The sequence below is a fragment of the Protomyctophum bolini genome (assembly GCF_963924005.1).
Source record: "Protomyctophum bolini genome assembly, chromosome: 17".
Lineage (NCBI taxonomy): Eukaryota > Metazoa > Chordata > Actinopteri > Myctophiformes > Myctophidae > Protomyctophum > Protomyctophum bolini.
In genome coordinates, this window is record NC_137878.1 from 9,061,128 (window position 1) to 9,084,209 (window position 23,082).

Here is a 23,082-nt window from a genome sequence, read left to right on the forward strand (position 1 = left end):
TTGTGTTGTTTGCACTTTTTTTGCTTTGTGGCAATGTAAACGTATGTTTTCTCATGCCAATAAAGCTCCTTTGAAATTGAATTGTAAAGAGTGAAAAGGAAGGGACTAAGGAAGGACACAGCCTTGAGGGGTATGCAAAATTAGCTCCAACACACACACACACACACACGCACACACACACACACACACACACAGGGCCGGGCACAGCTTAGCGCACAGCCGCGGACAGAAGAAGCTGACGCCCGACGACGTCATTCCGGCTTTTTAGACAGCTGGTGGATGGAAAAGAAGCTCCACCCCCGCGTCAGTCAGCCGCGGGGGTGGAGCTAAGGTGTGCCTCGGCCCGCCCACACACACACACACACACACACACACACACACCGTGTGGTTCCTGGTCTTACCTCGTCGTCGTCAGCGTCGTACTGGGCGTATTGCTGCTCCAGCAGCTCCCGCTGCCTCCTCTCCTGTTCCAACGTCTGCTGGATCAGAGTGGCCACCTCGCTCTGCTGGCCCGGACGCTCTCGGCCAATCATGAACCTGCAACGCACACACACAGCTGGACAATCAGCATATACGAGCATACATACTTGTTGCTAGAGATACATACGGTCCATCTTGAAATGGAATCGTTTTGCAATGTAAATAAATTAAAATAATCAATGTAGGCCCAGGCGGTGGCGTAACCGTCTGGGCACCAGACTGGTAATCCAGTCGCAGTGTGGCCGCAGGTTCGACTCCCGAGCCCGACACAGCCTTTACTGCATGTCTTCACCCCCATCTCTCTCCCGTTTCCTGTCAGCCTACTGTCTGTCCCTTCAAAAAACCAATAAAAAGGCGTAAGGCGCAAAAAATACATCTAAAAAAATAAATAGAAAAATCTATGTATTCAATACTAAGTACTTGTGCATTGTATTTAGCAATTTTGAGAAGAAAAAAAAGAAAAAGATTACTTTTCTATTCCATATAGCTACGATTGGTCTATAGAAAAATGTGTATTCTCTGTGTTCATGTCAAGGTACGGGTTTGTTCATATGTGTTCAAATACAATGTCCATCTATTGGCCAGAGAATCACTGTGTGTACTTATTTATATCCATAATAATACATCTTTCCCTCATAGAACCTGCACTATCCACAAGTTTCACACACATATTTAATGTATTTGCTAAAATAGTTACTGTATCAATTTCAAATCATTGAGTCGTATCGTATCCATTATGTTCCAATCAAACGCTCTGAGCGCAACTTGAACAACTGCTGAGCAACACATGATGAGCACACTTTGTACATTGTGCTCATGTTATGGCTTATCCAAAATAAAGTAACAGTTGCATTACTTTTAATAAACTGTAGGCTATACATGGCAGTTACATGAAGAAAAAAAAAGAAAAAAAAGCATATCCATTATTATTCAATCAGTATTATAAGCTATCTGAGATTCTGAACACATAGTAGAGGAATAAATGTTGACATTATTCCGCGCACGGGCGAACGCAATCAACGCGGTCCTTGTATCGTATCGTCAACCATGTATCGTATCGTTATCGTGTATCGTTACACCCCTAGTAGTGAAGACTCAAATGAACAAGTGCCCTTTACTAACCACAACAAAGCCCTAGAATATTTGTCGTAACACCAACAGTGCATTGCGCGCGTTGTGAGCTTGTAGATACTAGATATAGGCTATTGGCACGTGATACTGTCGCTCGGCAAAGTATAAAATAGGGTTTAAGTGGTTGAGTGGAGACAGAGAGAGGTGTCACGTCTACAGTTCAACCTCTCCATAACCTCATACAATAATAAGGGACCATTGATTTTCTCTCTCCGTTATTTCAGGAGCACTTTCCTCAACACAGCAGGGGTTCTGTAAGTGTGCCGAGGTGTGTGTGTGTGTGTGTGTGTGTGTGTGTGTGTGTGTGTGTGTGTGTGTGTGTGTGTGTGTGTGTGTGTGTGTGTGTGTGTGTGTGTCTTTCATGGAGTATTTGTGACACAGAGAGGGAAAGAGGGGCAGAGTGAGAGAGAGAGAGAGAGAGAGAGAGAGAGAGAGAGAGAGAGAGAGAGAGAGAGAGAGAGAGAGAGAGAGAGAGAGAGAGAGAGAGAGAACACACACGATCCAATCAACTGAATTCAGCTCTGAAATGCTGCTCCAGATAATTATAATGGCTGTTGTGGAAATGCCTTCCGCTCCAGTGGAAGAGCTCCCTTTGAACTACATGTCAAATAACAAGCAAGTATGCTAGAGAGAGTTTACCGAAAATGACAGAGAGAGAGAGAGAGAGAGAGAGAGAGAGTGAATCCTGACCCCCTTTTTACCAACTAGCTAGTGCTGGTTCCTATGGGAATAATACAGCGGGGGTCTGAGAAGAAGCAGCTAGCCTGGAAACAGCCATTTACCCTCATACACAGTTTCCTTCCCTGCCTCCCACTGTGCTGAGACTGCCTCACGCACACGCACGCACACACACACACACACACACACACACACACACACACACACACACAGTCACACACACACACACACACACACACACAAACACACACACACAGACACAGACACAGACACAGAGCCCTGGCTTTGCTCACAAACCCTTTTTCTTATTCAATTCATAAAAAGTGCACAGTCAGCAACATCTGTTAACTCTGAGAGTGTAAAAAAAATCCACTGAGAGTTAATCAAACTTGTGCGATGTTAAAAGAAAAAAAAAAATCTATGATCGGGCGATCTGTAAGGCTTCAAAGGCCCTCAAATCAAATCTGTTTGAGTGATTCTACTGAAAGAAAGTGCACAGTGACGGCATGGCAAATAAACCAGCTAATGTACGGTAACAGCAACATCCTGGGATCCGTTCCTCTGCTCGGCTCTCACTTCCCCCTCTTGTAGCCTGGAAACCAGACCAATCTGGCCGTTGTCACGCCTCTTATAGCCTGGGAAACCAGACCAATCTGGCCGTTGTCACGCCTCTTATAGCCTGGAAACCAGACCAATCTGGCCGTTGTCACGCCTCTTATAGCCTGGGAAACCAGACCAATCTGGCCGTTGTCACGCCTCTTATAGCCTGGGAAACCAGACCAATCTGGCCGTTGCCACGCCTCTTATAGCCTGGGAAACCAGACCAATCTGGCCGTTGCCACGCCTCTTATAGCCTGGAAACCAGACCAATCTGGCCGTTGCCACGCCTCTTATAGCCTGGAAACCAGACCAATCTGGCCGTGCCAGGCATTCGTCGACGAATACTATGGTGAAAAATGTTCGTTGACATCCTTTTTTTTCCACTGACGAAAACTAAATGGAAACCAAATGAAAACTAAGCTATGACGACCAAAACTAAAATATATTGACAGTTTCGTTGACAAATATATAAACTAGACTGAAATGTTAGGAAGGAACTATAGTGGACAAGATACCCAGTGCAAGTCATTTTACACGCTGAAAATAGCCGATCTACAAGCTCACAAGGCGTCGCACTGAAAGGGAAGATGCAGAATGGAGAGGTGAAGAGAGGTGGTGCATAGAAGGTGGAATAATGCCTAATTTACACTCTGTCAGATTTGTATACCTTGGATACATCAAGCTTTTGTTTTTATTTACATTATTCCTCAAAGATATGACTATGATTATGTTCCCTCTGTATGCCAGGAGGGCCTTTTAAAAAGTGAGTTTTCACAACAGATCGAGGCTGTGGGGGAAGGGGGCGGTCGTCTCTCTCCGAGGGACTGAACACACTTCTAGATTGATTCGCTTGGAAGTCGGGGTTAAATCTAGTTGAAACTGCAGAACTAGGACAGTGGGCCATAAATCCTCCAGTGATCAGTGAGCGGAAGGAAGGAAGGAAGGAAGGAGGGAAGGAAGGAAGGAAGAATGGAATAGCAGCGTATGAGAGTAAGAGAGGATAGAGTAAGAGGCAAGTGGATGTTAAGTGAGAAAAGAGGCAGAGAGTGAGCATGGGTTTGATAATAATACCTTCAGGCAGAAGAACTATTACTCTTGCTGTGAGTGCTAGCTGGGCCCGGTTAGCATGCACACGACTGCTCTGCCATTTACCCAACCTCGCCTGGTCACCACCAGGCTCTCCACCGCCGAGGAGGAAAGACATTGCTGTGTGATATCCGGTCGGGAGCGGATGATAATATCGTTATACGTCATGTTGTAGTCATTGTTTTGTAGTCATTATATTAGGCCTTTATATTAACCCTCAATCTGGAAGTTCTTTTCCATCAAACCTGGTAGAATATAACAATGAAAGCGTTCTCTCGTAGCCTGCAGTGGCTTGTATTGGGGAGAAAAAAATCAGGTTTGAGGGAAAGGAAGTTCCAGATTGAGGTTGACTATACAACATGACGTGAGCGATATCATCCGCTCCGGGAATATTTTGTTGTTAAATAAATTAATAAATAATAAATAAATACATTTTGGTCTACATTTCCATGCTGTATTGACGTTGGTACCATCAGGAGAGATAAAATGCATTTCTGGGGGGGGGGAAATCATTAACATGGTGAAGTACATCTTGATGACATCATCAAGATCACCATTGTAATGATTTTTCTAGGAAACACAGAATGGGGGGGACTTTTTTTAAATGATTTCCACACAACAGCTCTAAGCTATATTAATGACACGGTAAAATGTTGAAAATGAGTGGAATTCCCCTTTAAGTACACTGCGACAAGCGGTTACACCATTTCAAAGCGGATTTTCATGAAAAGCAACGATCTGGACCACCATTATTTAATCCCCACAGTCAAGCTGTTAAAAGTCCCAGATCGGCCTATAGGACCTCCTTATAGTTTTCAACGCATCCAGCATTCTCTAGTGTTATTTTTTCCCGGTTCTTGGCTTTGTCCCCGCGTTGTGACGTCATTGAATATGTTCCCTCCGTCCACTCTATCCGTATAGCGACGATCTTCAGCGACGTGATGTCGTGATCATAAAACAGAACATCCATGTTTTATAGGAGCTCAATAAAATAAAAAACTCCCCACGACAATCGCGGTACTATATTTAGCGCTTCTGATGAAAGTGAAAGTATATCTACCGGCTTTCCCTGGGAAATGATGGGATTGTTACTTCCGGTTCACCAAAAGCAGCTTGGTGGGCTCTTCAAAATAAGGGCTTATATATACGGCTGAAGAGCTCTATGGTGGTCACTAAACTTGACCTTGAACGTTGAGCTCAAAGAGTTAAGTGTACTTGGTTACGTTCCACAACTGCGATGCAGTAGATCTGGCCTTCACATCACAAACCTGTCATTCTGGGTTACAAAATGGTAATTGACCACCAACTGCACGGATTATTTAATGGCAATAAAAAAAACAGCAGTCTCACCACACAGCAAAATCCTCCACCGATAATTAAACTCTGAGAGAGTGAGACCCGCTAAGTCCATTTGTATCGACTGATTGGTCGACAGCATGCGGAATGGGGACATTTCAAACGAAGGCATTAACAAGTCAATACAAAAAACTAAAAAAAAACAGGGTCCGCCATTTTCTAACTGTTCTATAACTCTTGGACCTTGAATGAAAGGAACCCAGATGGAACAGTGAGGTTGCAGGACTATGCTATGCTTTAGCTATTGGAAAAATAGCAGATCTACAAGCTCATATGTCTGCTATTTTTTTTTTTTATCGAAGAACGACTGACATAGAAACATAGCTTTTTCAGAAAACTGTCTGATCTGATCTGACATCTGATCTCAGGTCAAAATGGTACTTATAGGGTGAACATTTCAGATCAATCGAGTGTGGAAAAGAGGTGAAGAAACGAGTGCAAGCAGGTTGAAATGGGTGGAGAAAAGTGTCTAAGACTAAATATATATTGACAACTTTGTAAAACAAATAAAAACTAGACAATATTAGGAAGGGACTAGTGGACAAGAGTAAGTAAAAGACACATTTTACACTTGGCTGCATGCTGAAAACAACATATCTACAAGCTTGTAGATCGGCTATTTTCAGCAAAAATAAAGTAAAATCAAGGCCCGCCAAAACACATTTCAGTCGACTGAATCAACTGTCGACTAAAACCTTGTGATATTTAGTCGACAAAAACTAGACTTTAACACTAAAACATTCCAGGTGACTATAAACTAAACTAAAAACGAATTGAAAACTATTCACGACACAAGACTAAGACAAAAAATGTGCTGTCAAAGAAAGAAATTGAGAAGAATACGCAACTCCATTCGCTATGCTAAAACAGGAAAACAAGTATATTGATAACTCAAAAGAATGAGTCTTCACGGTCATATACGGCCAAGAACTGGCTTCCCCAAAATCAAAGCCTTCCTGCCATGCTGTGTGTCTATTGTCTGGCTCTCTGCTGTTTTTGGCTGCCAAACACTAGACTATACTCTTCTAAAAAAAACACAGGAGTCTTTAGTCATGAATGGCCCTCTCTCTTTACCATAACTTCAACTCATTTCAGTTATTGAGACGAGGTTAAGAGGTCTGCCAAGTTCTCATTGGCACTCTGCGACAGGAGAGGGCACAGCTTCTTAAACCATTCTGACCTGAGATCAGATTCTAAAAATGTCTTCTACATCCTGACAGTTTTCCATTCTGACCTGAGATCAGATTCTAAAAATGTCTTCTATGTCAGTCGCTCTTCGATTAAAAAAAATAAATAGCAGATCTACAAGCTCTTAGCGCGCCACTCAGTGGCGCGCTAAGAGCTTGTAGATCTGCTATTTTTCAATAGCTAAAGCACGACATGATGCCAACACCAAAATGGGTTCCCACCCAAAATGGGTTAATCCGGCTTTTCACGCTGTAGCTCATACAACAGTATGAATGCCATGTACAATTTTACAGTAAAAGAAACAAAAACGAATTATGAAAGATATGATGTTCTTATGACTGCACCTTATTAAACAATACTTATATTTGATCTGATTCTGTAAAGAGGCCCTTCAGTACTGTCTTCATGAAAAGTGAACCTGTCTGTAGCTTTAAAGAAGAAAAAGAAGCCACTTATAAGGCTAATAGTTTAACACCGTTTAATTGTCTCACAATTGGCGCCTGGGCCATGGCTCAGCGGTCCAGGCACATTTGGCTGGTAATCCAGTCTGGCAGTGTGCCGCGGGTTCGACTCCCGATCCCGACGGCCTTTACTGCATGTCTTACCAACTAACCAACTGTCTGTCCCTCCATGAAAAAAACATAAAATAAAGGCGAAAGCCAAAAAAAAAAAACCTTTTGGTGTTAGCATTATGTTATGCTTTAGCTATTGAAAAATAGAAAACCTACAAGCTTGTAGCTAGGTTTGCTATTTTTGAAAAATCGTGAAAATGTGGCGCAAATCTTTGAATATATTCTTTCAGAGCAAACATTTTTCACTCAAATCTTTGCTTCTAGCAGGGGGGTCCCAGAAACAACACATTTTCAGACGGGGATCAGTGGCCAATTTCACATATTTTTGGGGGTCCTTGACATGAAATATTGAGTACCACTGATATAGAAACATGAGGTTTTTCAGAAAAAAAAGACATTTTAAAAAAGACATTTTAAAAATGTCGATGTCAGGCCAAAATGGGTTTATAAATGTGCGCGTGTGCGCGTGCGTCCATGCGTCTGAGTGCGTGCGTGCGTCCATGCGTCTTAGTGCGTGCGTGCGTGCGTCCATGCGACTGAGTGCGTGCGTGCGTGCGTCAATGCGTCTGAGTGTGTGTGTGTGTGTGTGTGCGTGCGTGCGTGCAACCTTACCGGACTACTCCCGCTGTGTTTCGGAGGACAGAGGCAGCAAAGCTCTGTGTTACTCCCACCAGACTGGTCCCATCAACCTCCACAATCTGGTCGTTGACTTTGATCCTGACATGCAAACACACAACAAAAGGACAGCCGTCATTCCTAAGCTCCATACATGTAATATGCGATTGTATCAGGAACTTTTTTCATATTATTAGATATTCTATATATTATTAGATATTACTAGACCAGTCTGTATTAACGATGGAAGTTGCAGATACCCGTTGCTACCCGTGTCAGTTATTATTGTCATTGCCGGGGTAGACAATACATTTTATACACAAGCGCAGCATAAAGCATCATTCGGTTCTCAGTACAACATTCACATCATCTCCCCAAGGAGACAGCAGCAACATTAAAAGTAACACATTTGAAAAAAAAATAAAAAAAATCATAAATAATAATACTAACAATAATAATAAAGTGAGACAACGTCTGATCGAGTAGTTCAGTGAACAGACATGAAAGAAAAAAAATAAAGGAAAGGAAAGAGGGGAAGGGGGGGGGGGGTCCATCGATCAGAGAGAATGATAAATAGTATAATGCGAGTTACAGAACGTACCATACATATTTTTTATAATAAATACTGTCACAGTGCGCAACCTACCCACACATTGTACAATCATATCACATTAAACATTCACAATCCCTTTGTAGAAATACATCTTGGTAATGTTACATTTCGATGTGTGCGTCCATTTCTTAATGAATGAATGAATGAATTTTATTTATTTTATTTTATTTATTTATTTATAATAAATAAAATATTAATAAATTGCTCATGTTGTAGCCTCACCAAATAAGTAATTTCTTGACATTGTTAATGTCATTAGAAACATTATTGCAGAATTGCTGCTCTACCAGTCAATAATAGAGTCTGCTTACAATTTCCCATTGATATTCTCTCTCCAAGAGTTAAGAGTTTGTTACTGTATGCACTTCAGTGCCCTTCTATATGCCCATATATGGAGATTTCCGCATCTGTCTCTCCGTGTTCCTTTATTCCTATATTATGGAGTTCTGCGTCAGGCATGCCCAAATATGGAGTGTTGTGACAGCAGAACAGGCCAGCTCCATATATGGACCCTGGGCAGGGGGGGGGGCGGGCAGAGGCCTATTGTGGCGGTTCTGGACAACCGTGTGTCCGACCGACTCGACACCGGGCACGGCAATCTTCGTGGGGGTGTGTGGAACGTGCATTGAAGTCGGTGGGGCGAACGGTTCTCGGGGTTACGTGGATTGCAGCCGTATACAAACGTACAGACAAGAGACATTTTTTAGATAAGATACACAATATCGATACTGTATAGTATACTACTGTATCATCCTGCAGTGGACAATGGAAATGTGATCATATTATGATACTGCCGAAATAACATAATTATAGCAAGAAATGGAATACGCTTATACGTTTCAGGCTTTTTCCACAACCATTCGGGAGGGGAAAACCACAGCAAGAAAGTATATGCGCAAAACAAAATGAGCTGGCCTATACGAAGAGCGTCACGCGAAACATTCCTTTGTTCCCGTGTTGCCTTACCTATACAGACAAAAGAAAAGCAAGGCTCAACGGGCCTTTAGGAGGGCTAATGACGACATGGAGCCATGAAGTCTGAGCATATATACTGTTAAGATCCTGCTGCAGCATTACGGGTCCGTTGCATACCGGACTAACTACCTCTACTAAACCCCACGGCCGCAATACTAGAGGGAGCGTTGAACAACAATCTGGTACCAGCCAACCCCAACCTCAAAACCACAAAAATGGGTCAATTTCTCCTTCTACACAACAAGGCCACCCAGGCGTGGAATGCCCGGACCCCCCCCCCCCCCCCCCTCCTCCTCCCCTAAAAAAAAAATGCAGGTCACTTACATATTTAAAAACAGGCCTGAAATATCCACCTTTCAGCAGGCCTAAGGGAGAGGAAATGATCCTTCCCCCTTAACCCATTTTGGGGCGGGAACCCCTTTTGGTGTTATGCTTTAGCTATTGAAAAATAGCGGATCTACAAGCTCATAGCGCGCCACCGAGTGGCGCGCTATGAGCTTGTAGGTCTGCTATTTTTGAAAAATCCAAGAAAACTGTCCGGATGTAGAAGACGTTTTTAGAATCTGATCTCAGGTCAAAGTGGGTTCAACAGGTGATCACGTATTTTTTTTATTTTTGTTATTATTGATGATATTGAATCTTGTTGTTATCGTTCATGTCATGTCTATGAATTGAATGATTGCATATAGGGCCTAAAATGGAAACAAGACCGCAGTGTTTGACTGCACCCTGTTGCTGATTTTATACATTTATGTTCAATAAACTATTCAATCAATCAATCAATCAAAGTTGGATACATTTGTGCACACAGATTTACTCGTGGATGAATAATTAACGTTGGGGTTTGCCTCAGGCCAGCATCTTATATAGGCCTGCTCTGCAGAGGACATAATATTCATGTATTCATGCCAATGTTGAATATTAATGTCCAGGTAATCTGACATTAATTAAAACAGACCACAATGTATTGTGACATGTTTGAGTTAAACTTTGTATGCCGTGTAGGACAGTTCAATCTCAACTCCCCCTCTCTTACTGCAGTGCTGGCAGCAGGCAGCCGGCAGGATCTGTTGCAATTAAGGCTCTTAAGCCTGAATCAATGTGATTTTAAACATAATGAGCCAATTAATCAATAATTTAGACAATCAATGTTCAATCAATCAACTGTTCAATCAATCAATCACTTCGTCTTTCTTGCACCTCTTGTTGAAGTAACGAGCAAGGCCGATCGAGGAGAAAGTAGAAACTATAGCTGCTTTTTGTTTGTGTGCGCCCCAAACTTCAGTTCTAAAGCATAACATGATGCTAACACCAAAATGGGTGCCAGGTCAGAATGGGTTAAGCCTGAATCAATGTGATTTTAAACATAATGAGCCAATTAATCAATAATTTAGACAATCAATGTTCAATCAATCAACTGTTCAATCAATCAATCACTTCGTCTTTCTTGCACCTCTTGTTGAAGTAACGAGCAAGGCCGATCGAGGAGAAAGTAGAAACTATAGCTGCTTTTTGTTTGTGTGCGCCCCAAACTTCAGTTTAACCCATTTGGGGGGCGGGGACCCCTTTTTGTGTTAGCATTATGTCATGCTTTAGCTATTGAAAAATAGCAGATCTACAAGCTCATAGCGCGCCACCGAGTGGCGCGCTGCGAGCTTGTAGGTCTGCTATTTTTGAAAAAACCGAAGAACGACTGACATATAGAAACACGGCTTTTTCACAAAACTGTCAGGAAATGGGTTAAGTAAACACAAGCCACGGCCACAAGATTTCGAGCACTTGCGTGCACTGCGTATGCTGCCTTGCTCAGTGGCACGTTGCCATGGCACTGGGCGAAGAGCAGGTGTCTTCCTGCCCATGAACTGTTGTTCCATACACATGCACTGGGCGTGCAAATCGGGCCACATCTGCAGACAGACAGCCGCCCTTCGCTTTGGACTCGACACGCTATAGCTCCCAGCATGCAGCAGTGTGTGTGTGTGTGTGTGTGTGTGTGTGTGTGTGTGTGTGTGTGTGTGTGTGTGCTTCAAATCTGCCCGTGGCGTTGGAAAACAACATCAGGCACGGGCTGTCATGTGAATGTACACAGATGTGTCAGACTGACAGGTGGACGGAAGGGGAGAGAGAGAGAGAGAGAGAGAGAGAGAGAGAGAGAGAGGGGTGGCTGCCAATCAGCTGCAAACTCAATCACATGGTGACCTTCACAGGAGCATGACTCCGGCTGTATCTTAATCTGCTGCTGACACTCTGACTGATGGAGAGAGAGAGAGAGAGAGAGAGAGAGAGAGAGAGAGAGAGAGAGAGAGAGGGAGAGAGAGAGAGAGGTGGGGGGAGAGGTATTGTAGGTACCAAAAACCACAGCGAAGACATCACGCTGCAGATTCCATATATTACCCTTTACCCTTGACTCTAGTCTCTTTACCCCTACACAATAAGGTAATCAATGCCCATTTGTCTTCCTCTTAGAGTGTGTGTGTGTGTGTGTGTGTGTGTGTGTGTGTGTGTGTGTGTGTGTGTGTGTGTGTGTGTGTGTGTGTGTGCGCGCGCGCGCTTGTGCAAGTCTGTGTGTCTGACCATTAAGAGCTCTGTAGCGATTGAGGCAACGATGAGAGGAAATTACATTATTTCTAGCAACACCTCACCCCCCCCCCCCCCCTGCCCTTCTACCAGCTTACCAGGGAGGAACCACATGTCTGTTGTGTTTTTGTTGTGTTGTGCATGTACAGTATACAGTACAGTACATGTATGTTATTGTGACCTGCAGTCCGTCCGGTCGTGACACACTCGTCAAACCCTGGATAGCCATACATGGAGAAGACTGGAACCCGTCACCTAGATCTGCATACAGTATATGGCGCCGGGCCAGCAACTCTGACCTCAACAGACAAAGTACCTCAAACCCTTAGATCTCAGCTAGATCTATAGAGCTGACCTGTTCTGACATTCCATAATGTTATAATCCTTCCCCACACCGTCCTTCCTCTTCGACGTCTCTCCCTTTGGACCGATAACTGTCCATCCAAACTCTAGACGGGCCGGCCCCGAAGCTATTAGCTCAGCCGTGTGCCGGCAAAGAGTTCTCAACAGGCCCGAGAATTAAGGCCCCGGGCCCTACCTGGGCCCTAACTGGTCACAGTATGTTGTGTTGTTTTGTTGCATTGTGGTCTGGTTTTGTGCCATTGTGGTGTGTGTGTACGAGAGAGTGTGTTACTCTGTACTGTACGCCTATACTTGCGGGGGGGGGAAGATAGTTTTCTCTTAAATGTTATAGAAAACAGGAAATTCTTCGTGAGGTCTACTGGTACTCAATACACGACAATACCACATCTCCACACTACACTATCATTGCGACTGAAACATTCCCATAGGAAAACGACTCCAGTACATTATGGTTCCTCATGCATACACAGAGCAACACAGGTGTCATAATGCACCTGTGTTACTTATACAGCCTATTTAATCTGTGTGAAACCTGAGAGAGAGAGAGAGAGAGAGAGAGAGAGAGAGAGTTTGGAGCGGAGGAAGCCAACCCAAAATGGCCTGCTATAGGGAGCCGTCATCACTTCCATAATATGACCCCAGTGTGAGTGCTCAGAGTGTTGTTCACGCCACGGTCGACTATATAAACAAACGAGCATGAATGTGCTGCACAGCGGCACACAGGAGGAGTGCAAATCCATAGCCTCTCTCTCTCTCTCTCTCTTTTTACCCACAAGGCACAAAACGGGGACAAACACATGACAGTGTGTCTCTTTTATGTTTGAGGATGTGTATACCGCTCCCTCTCAATCCCATCCTTGAACCACAGAGTATTAAGAGACTGATCTGGCGCGAAGCTCCGCCACCCTTCCGCTATTCATGTCAGTGGAAAAAGTTGCTCAGTGGCGTTTTGAAACAGCCCCGACCTAGGGACCGTCTATTTCTGCCTTTTTTTTGGGGGGGGCGCATTTCCGCATTTGACCTCCAAGTTTTGGAGGTTGCGCTTGTAGATTTTGTAAAAAATAAAAAAATCTGCGTAAAATCTGTCATTATACGACGGCATCACCAGGCCCATCAAAACGCATTTTATCAAACTGTAGACTAAATCAACTGTAGATTCAAGGGCTCATTCATAGTCTGGATTTTCGGTGGTGAGGTGACCACTGGAGCTGAAACAACGTTTGAGCGCTGGCGAGTGTGAATAACGCTCCGGTCGACTAAAATCTTACGATATTTAGTCGAAAAAAACTAGACAGACACTAAAACATTCCAGGTGACTAAAATGTAGCCTCGGAAACCCAGACGTTTATATTTCCAGGGAGAAAAAAAAAAAGTCTGGGTCCGAGTCCACTTCAATTTGGCATAGAGTAGCGCAAACATCGCTCACTCTCTGCTGATTTCTGATCGTCTGCACCTTGACACACGCACACATGTACACACACACACACACACACACTCCTCTCTCTCTCTGTCGCTCTAAGTAATTAGTCTCATGTCTAGCAGCTGCGCACAGTTTCTGCCGGGAGCTCCCTATGCCATTAAAAAGCATAGGTGAGTTCCAGGCTACTAAAATGTGACAAAGACTAAATGAAAACTATTCAAAGAGACTGCGACTAAAACTAAAAAAACGTGCTGTGAAACTCAACGGACGCTCTCCTCACCTGTCGTCCCTCTCCGCGGCTCCGCCCTCGATCACGGTCTTGACGAAGATGCCCAGCTTCTCCAGGCCAGCGTCGGCCCCCACGCCCATCCCGATGATACTGATGCCCAGGCCGTCTTCGTCTATACAAACACACACAAATCGGAACAAAAAAAAAGGACAAATCGGAATGAATTAGAGTCTATTTTTGTGTGTGTGAGCGTGCAATCAGTCCAGTGGTGCCGGAGATTAGCTTGCTCACGGACATTATGAAGCCAACAGAGGGGGTGAAAACGATCCACAGCTATATGCCTATTCCTGGACAGGAAAGGATCATGAAAATGTGAACGTTTCGGACGATTTTTTCCCCAAACATATAGGGATGCCAAAGTTACCGTGGTTAAATTAATACTGGCAATTAAGCCATTCTGGGCAGACCTACAAGCTCATAGCGCGCCACCGAGTGGCGCGCTATGAGCTTGTAGGTCTGCTAGACATTTTTAGAATCTGATCTCAGGTCAGAATGGGTTAGCTGGATGTGTGTGAGTGCGGGTACACCACTCTGTGTGCATCATGGGGCCAGTCAATGGAAGCTAAAAGGACCCAAAAGAAATGAGTAATAGTAATGTGATTTTTTTTATTGGTCCCAATACCCTCCTACATCATATATTAAAAGTTTTTCCTTTGTGGATTTAGTGGAACATACTTTTTTTCCAGGTCAAAAGTAACAATGTATATTTGGACGGAACGCAGCAAGAATGGATGGACAGATGGATGGATGGATGGATGGATGAATATGCTCAGACAAATGGATACCAGACCAGAACCTTTGATTTATTAATAGAGAGGGTGATTTCCTGAACACACAGCCAGGGGGCTTCGCAGGAAAGGGGAAAGGGGAAACCAGAGTAATCTAGTAAGAGACACTATAGCGTCGACTCCCATTGTGACAATGGAATGCGGAAGTGTCTCCTTCTATCTCAATGGGATAGTTCCAGTGTTTGGAACTATAGCCCCACGTCACGGTGAGATCAAAGCGTGTCGCCACTCTCTTAGATTACTAGGTTACTCTGGGGGGAAACTCCCCTCAACCGCTTCTCTCTCTGTACCATATCCTGTATTAATGATTCACGAGCCGGTCTGTACCGTGTTACATAACAACACCAGAGTGGATGTGGAGGAATCCCAAATTGTATGCTACGGTATAGTCGTCGTTCTATTTCAGGTGCGTGGAAAATGCTGAATCCCCGAGTCGAATAACCCTCGGGGCAAACACACAGAATGAGGGAAGGAGGTTTCATTTCCTTCCATTTTCAATTCCTTGGAGTCCGCAGAGAAAGAGGACAGGAGAGCAAACAACCATTTTGTTTGAGCGGTGCAGCCACTCCAATGCACAGCAAAGTGTGTCCCTATTATGTTTAGGGTCCCTATTGGCTGTCTGTCTGTCTGTCTGTAGTACCAACAGGTGACAAAGTGGCACTGTTGAGCTTCACACTGTGCACAGGTGAATGCTGGGAAGCTGAGTTTTTTTAGTAGACATTGCGTCACCTTTCTCCAGCTCCACAGGGAAGAGTCTCACTGCATCTCACCTTTCTCCAGCTTCCACAGGGGAAGAGTCTCACCGCATCTCACCTTTCTCCAGCTCCACAGGGAAGAGCTCCAGCTTCTCCACCCGTTTCTCCAGCTCGTACTCAGCCGACGACGCCACAGGGTCCACTTCCTCGTTGCGTCGGTCGTAGTCCTCGTTGGAGTACGTGTGGAACACCTGGGGACGGGAATGGGGGCGGGGGGCACAATCAGTGAGGTGCAGAGAGCGATACAGAGGAGGCAGCAGGGGATGAAATTCCGTAAAAAGGGCACTCGTTGGGACTAAAATAGCGGATCTACAAGCTCTCGACAGGTCACAGCCAGACGCATTGTGGATCTGCTATTTTTGCAGTCGCTGCTGGAATTCCGTAAGAAAACTAGCCGATCTACAGCTATTTTTCCCAGGCGCGACCCAGGCTATACTGGAGATGCGGCGATGACATGGATTCCTAAACTAATTATTTCAATGCAAAATGCTGCGTTCAAGATCAAGTAGAGTTTCAAAAAAAAATCACACATGTGTGAAGTGAGGGGCGCTCTTATCATCGTACATCATCATGCATCACCTCATACTGGCCAATCAATATGCTGTTGCCACGTTATAATTAGTAGACATTTGACCCTTCATTGTCAATGGCATTTAATGTTTGTGTTGCGGACATTTTGTGGGGACAAAAGCTGACTTGACATTAAGTCCGAGTCTGGTTAGTCATCATGTAGTATCTTTGGGGAATCTTGTTAGTCATGTCGTGGTGGTGGTTAAGGTTAGACGTTATGCAACGAGTATATAATGGAAATCAGTTGCACTTCCTCAGAAGTACAATAGAGTCAAGTCAGGAGTCAGGAGGGGCTAGCACCCCTCAAAAATGTATAGCATAGTAGTATATATGTATAGTTCATATGTATAGTTTCATTATATAGATATTCCACTGTTACTTTCTTAGCTTACGCATGTTTCATGATAAATGCTTTTATGTGATGTATTCCCATGCTTTTGTTCTTGCTTAATGTAAGTCGCTCTGGATTAAGAGCGTCTGCTAAATGCCTAAATTGTAAATTGTAAATTGTAGTAGGGGCGCTGTTGTGCCAGAAACAGAGAGAGAGAGAGAGAGCTGCACTGTTGCCTGCTAATGAGAGGGGGGGGGGGGGGGGGGGGGGGGGGGGGGCAGTTGCACCACTCAGTTCACAAGGGTGTGATTGTTTTGTTTAGAGTGACCGCTATGGAAAGAAAGGCCTTCTTAAATAGCAGAAGCTCACAAAAGCGAATAAAACTTACGTGCGTGAGCTTGTAGACTGGCTATTATTATAGGCCCATTTACACTGGCAGCCAAATCCAGCCTGAATCAGATCTGAGACACATTAAGATTGGAATCTGATCTTGTTTAAATTAGACATGTGACATGTTACTCATTTAAATAAGTCTAAAAGGTCACATACAAGTCACATAGAATCGGACTTTTTTCCAATGGGACTTGAGCCACATTCAGAGGCGGTTTCAAATCTGATTCCAGGAGATCTGTCTCAGTCTGAAATGCAACAACCTGATCTAAATCAGATTCCATGTGACTTGTATGTGACTTGTTTGCGTTTAGACTTATTTAAACAAATCACATTCCAATCTGGATGATGTGACACAGATCTGATTCAGGCTGGATTTCGCTGCCAGTCTGAAGAACACAGATCGGGTCCTGGTAACACTTGCAAAATGGCAGTGTGAAAGGTCGGGCCAAAAGACCGGATTTGAGAAGAAAAACTAGATTTGAATCGGATTTGACTTGGCGTGTCTAAATGGGGCCTACTATACGGGTATTCGTGATATTTAAGTATGCAGTATAGGGCTTTAAGTGGTTAAAGCCTTGTCTGATGTGACTGCACTATAGGCCATTTCTTCTCGCGGGAGCCTCTCTCTTCCACAACAACAGTCTGCCGTCACTTCACATCTCATCACAGCCTCAGTGCTCAGGCCACCACACACACACACTCACACTCACTGCACTGCACTGGAGTGGTGAGAGAGAGAGAGAGAGGGCTGGGTGTGTGTGTGCATGAGCTGGTTCAAAAGTGCACGCTCTTGTCAATCGGTACTGCAGACCTCTGCGGAAGAATTATGACCCATGTGTGTACGACTGTACGTCGACGTTCACTTTTCTTTTAACACATATTGATTACGGTTTTCACAACTCCATTCTGCTAGCACCTAGTAACACTGCTAGGGCTTCTGGGAAATTGAGCCCAATGTAAGTGAACGAGGGGGTATATATCTTGGCTCGCTTTGCTCTTTGTCTGTGACCCGGAATCAAGGAAGTGGCTTTTCTGTCGGCTCAATAACAAATGCTGGGAGTGTTTACTAGCGGTTTTCACGGATCGAAAGCGTAAATACTTTGGCGTTACGCTGCAAAGGTAATAAAACAATCTCGGCAGCGCACAATGGGCTGTCTGGAGGCGTGAAGTCCAGGAAGGGTTACAGGGAAAGCAAATAGGCAGAGATGGTATAAGTGCCTAAATTCATAATTTAGAAATTGTTTCAGATGGGGAAATGAAACTGAAAAGTCATGGAACCTTCTTCGAAATCTCTAAACGGGTCAGAAGAATGACCTCACAGACACTGGGTCAGAAGAATGACCTCACAGACACTGGGTCAGAAGAATGACCTCACAGACACTGGGTCAGAAGAATGACCTCACAGACACTGGGTCAGAAGAATGACCTCACAGACACTGGGTCAGAAGAATGACCTCACAGACACTGGGTCAGAAGAATGACCTCACAGACACTGGGTCAGAAGAATGACCTCACAGACACTGGGTCAGAAGAATGATCTCACAGACACTCAGAAGAATTACCTCAGAGACAGTGTTAACCTGGCTCTCGCAAACATGGATGGACACGCGCGCACACACAAACACCTGCAACCCCTTCCGATATATATCCGAGTCAGGAACGAACAAGTGACATTTGCCAAACGGCAGCATTCACACATCGTGTCTCGTGTTAACCGTATAGGCTCTGATTGACAAGAGAGTCACACGTTCACACACCGATATCATTCACACGACGCCCACGCGCCAATAACAAGACCAACAGCACTTTTTGTGCGGCACCTGTGACACATTAGCAAAATGAACAGCAAAGTAAAAAATGTGGAGTGTAGGCACGGACATTGCTGGTTGTAGGAGTGGTTGCTCTAGACCAGTGGTTCTCAGCCACTGGTCCTTGAGGGGGTTCCAGGTGGTCCCCCCAGCTAAATGATGGAGAGTTAAAGTAACCAAATGGACCCTAGTATACACAGTGTACTCTTAAAATTAAACCATACATGTTGTTACACTCTCAAAAGTTAAATTATATTGGTCAAAATCACACCCGTGTGAAGTGAGTGGTGCAACTCCGTGTGTGGGGGGGGGGGGGGTCCCCGGAAGTTCCAGACCCCACAGGAACGCGGCCTGGGTGCCGGCCCGGTTCCGGCGAGCCGCTCCACGTCCCGACACGGTAGAGAAATGGGAGTTACCACATCGTACGTACAGACAAATAATGGGCCTCGACAGTGGCGTGCACAGACATTTAGAGGGGCAGGTGCTCAAGTGAAAAAAGGGCACCTTATGCAGCGCGTGGAACCGGCCCGGTTGCCTTAATAGTGTTACATTTATAGATGTTGGGGCATAAATAATATATTAGAAGCTTTTTTTTTATTATCCAGAATTGATCAATGTCACCATGGTCCACTGTACAAAAAAAATATATATATATATATATATTCTTTTTTCTTCAAAAAGGGCACATTGCTGTCCAGAGGGCATGAAGGGCAGGTGGTGCTCTATAGCACCCCCCTAGTGTCTATCTGTGCACGCCACTGCGGCCTCGATATGAAAAGGGTTGAAAACCCACTGGCTGAAAACCACTGCTCTCTATAGAACCGATCTGGCCGTGTGTGTGAACGTGAACCGCGTGTGTGTAAAAAAAAAAACATGATCTGGGTCTCGTGTGTCCAGTATATATATAAGGCTGGATCTAGGTTAAACTAGTATAGCGCCCCGCCCCAACGCAGCAGGCTTTACAAATCTATTAGCCTTAGTGTGTGTGTGCAGAGACTGAAAGAGGGCAGAGTGCCCGAAGGCTATACTGTACATCTGAACAATGAGGAAGTTGCTTCTCGTTTGTCAATACTTTGATCAATATTTGAGTTCTGTTTGGTGCACTGAAAAAGAGAGAGTCCCAGTCTCAGCCCTCTGCATGGTGGCCGCGGCTCTGTCGATTTAGTATAACCTAGAAGACCACATGAATGAATGAAGCCCCGGCTGGCTCAGGGCCTGCGATGCAATCTAATCTCCTCTCGTCTCATCTAATAAAGCATGAGTGGGTTAACCCATTTTGGGCGAGAAGCATTATGTTATACTTTAGCTATTGAAAAACAGCAGATCTACAAGCTCATAGCGCGCCACCGAGTGGCGCGCTATGAGCTTGTAGGTCTGCCATTTTTTGAAAAGTCGTGAAAATGTGCCTGAAATCTTTGAATATATATATTCTTTCAGAGCGGGTTTTTAACTCAAATCTTTGCTTCTGTGGGATCTCTGGAACAGCATATTTCCAGATGGGGGGGGGGGGGGGGGCGTCGACGGTCAAATACATCTAGTTTTTGGGGGGTCTTTGACATTGAAAATGTTTGAAAACGACTGACACAGAAACATGGGGGTTTTTTTTCAGAAAACCGTCAGGATTTTAGAATTTGTAGAATCGTCCTCAGGTCAAAACGGGTTAAAGTGGATGAATTTGTTCTTTATACATATCCCAAATAGCACGCTAGAAAAATAAAGGCCCGAGGACATACTTTGATGTGGCCCTGCTGGCGTTTTGACTGATCAAAGGTTGTGTGCAGATCGGAGGCAAAGGTGGATTGTAGCTGGTGCTCTGTTAAGGCGCATTAGGTGATGTTGTTCACGCTAGCGTGTGTGGATAGTACACCGAAGCTATATAGCATGTGACGCTAAACCGGGGAGGGCTCTCCTCTCGTTGTGTTTCACTTCTATCCATGACCTCCCTGTCATCATCAATCATTTAGTGTGATCAACAGCCCTGCATTATTAAGGCAGGCACACACATGCACACCTCTCCCAGTGCTGCTCTATTGTACTTCTGAGGAAGTGTGACTGATTTCCATTGACTGTATAATATACTCGTTGCATAACGGTCTAACCTTAACCACCACCGCGACATGACTAACAAGATTCCCCAAAGATACTACATGATGACTAACCAGACTCAAGACTTATAATGTCAAGTCAGGAGTCGGAAACAGAGAGCGAGCGAGCGTGCGTGCGTGCGAGAGAGAGTATTATAAGATGCATTTCTCTCAGTGGCAATGTAACAAAGCTCTGTATATTATACACATTTTTTTTATACATACATAGGCCTACAATTTTTGTATTGTATTGTTCCACTTTTGCTTTGACAATGTAAACATGTTTTCTCATGTCAATAAAGGCACACCCACCCACACACCCACGCGTGCAAAGTACTGGACACATTACCCTTGCACTCACCCTCACACACACAGTGACAGTGCTGACGAGTGAGTGTGCCAACCCACCGGATTTGCTCACCCCCCATGGCAGCTCTCGCCCTGTCCTGGATGTTATAATATTGGCGGACACACCACACCACTTAAAGTCAGTCTCCTCTCAGCGGTCGTTCTGTACTGTACTCTCTACATCTGTACATTAGCACACAGCCAGGGGCAGGGTGTAGAGAGAGACAGAGACAGAGAGGGAGGGAGGGAGGGAGGGACAGAGAGAGATAGGGGGAGACAGAGAAACAGGCAGACGGTGGGAGAGATAGAGAGACAGAGAGAGAGAGACAGAGAGAAAGATATAGCGAGAGAGAGAGAAACAGGGCAGAGGGTGGAAAGTACTAACATGGACCTCTCCACTGCAAAATGCAATGAGTTTCTTCAATCTTTCATCTCCAAAGTCAATAACGTTAGACAGAATATAAACCCACATCTGACCTATTGGCCCCATCGGTATATACCTCCATATTACACAGCTTCCTTCCCCATCACACTCCCCTCACCATTATCAAGATAGTTTCCTTTCCACCATGAAACCGGCTGGCTGCCACCTGCCGACTATATAGACGTTGTCCCCTCTGCCCTAGTCCTGAAAGAGCTCGCTGGTCCCGGTATATCCTCCTCGCAATAATTAATAGCTCCCCTGGTCACTGCAGGCACAGTCCCGGTTTTCTTTAAGCACGCAATAGTTTCAACCACTCCCTGACACAACCCAACTCACAGTCACACCCCTCCCTAGTGCCCAATATTCCAGACCCATTTCTAAATTACCATTCATGTCCAAAATACTCGAAAAAGTTATTCTCACTCAGTTAATGGCAATGCCATGTCTTCATCGAAACAATATCATGGACGTTTTTCAGACAGGCTTTAACTCATTCTGAACGGGAACCCATTTTGGTGTTAGCACTATGTTATATGCTTTAGCTATTGAAAAATATCAGATCTACAAGCTCATAGCGCGCCACCGAGTGGCGCGCTACGAGCTTGTAGGTCTGCTATTTTTGAAAAATCGAAGAACGACTGACATTTTTAGAATCTGATCTCAGGTCAGAATGGGTTATAATCAGACCAGTGTGTGTCCAGTGGAAACCTCGTATGAATCTGATCTCAGGTCAGAATGGGTTAATCAGACCAGTGTGTGTCCAGTGGAAACCTTGTATGAATCTGATCTCAGTTCAAAATGGGTTAAACTATACTGCAATGGCCTCTACACTGCACTGGGATCAGTCAGTCATCCCTGTCCTGTCACCAACCGGTACAAAATGCAGCAGTACAGCCAGACTCCTGACCAGGAGGAGAGATCACATCACATCACACCCTGTCCTGGCCTCTCTCTCCCCACTGGCTGCCGGTCCCAGTACAGAATCCTGTTTAACCCATTCTGACCTGAGATCAGATTCTAACGCACAGAAGAATGGTGGTTCTTTAACTCATTTTGACCTGAGATCAGATTTAAAAAAAATGTCTTAAATCCAAGACAGTTTAAAAAAAATAGCAGACCTACAAGCTCGTAGCGCGCCACTCGGTGGCGCGCAACGAGCTTGTAGATCTGCTATTTTTCAATAGCTAAAGCATAGCATGATGCTAACACCAAAAGGGGTTCCAGCACAAAATGTGTTAAAACCCTCCTTTTTGTATACAAAGCCCCTAAACGGGCTTACATCACCGACCTCCTATCCATCCCCCCTCTATCAGCACCCTCAATGAGATATACAAGAGAGATTGAGATTGTATCTCGACGAGATACAAATACAATGAGAGTTGTTTTTAAATGTGCTATATATATATAAACACATTTGATTTGATTTAAGGTATTTGTATTTGTACTTTTGTAATTCCAAAATACTTCTATACACTCCACATCTGGGAGCCAAATAATGTACTTTTACTCCACTACAAGGATTTGAAAACTACTAGTTACTAGTTACTTTGTAGATTTGGATTGTTATTACAAGACCTACGTTAACCAGTTCAGCCCTATATACACTGTACATTTCGGGCCATTTGAAAATTGCCGATC

At 44.4% G+C, this 23,082-nt stretch overlaps 1 protein-coding gene across 1 annotated transcript in view; it reads right to left on the bottom strand.

Annotated features, from left to right (window-relative positions):
- Positions 1-23,082, bottom strand: part of ppp1r9a (protein phosphatase 1, regulatory subunit 9A) — a 93,833-nt gene that overhangs the window by 46,209 nt on the left and 24,542 nt on the right. Inside the window, 4 exon segments of the mRNA XM_080787068.1 lie at positions 402-537; positions 7,704-7,808; positions 13,935-14,055; positions 15,545-15,677. Of these exon segments, the coding sequence (XP_080643194.1) occupies positions 402-537; positions 7,704-7,808; positions 13,935-14,055; positions 15,545-15,677 (495 nt within the window).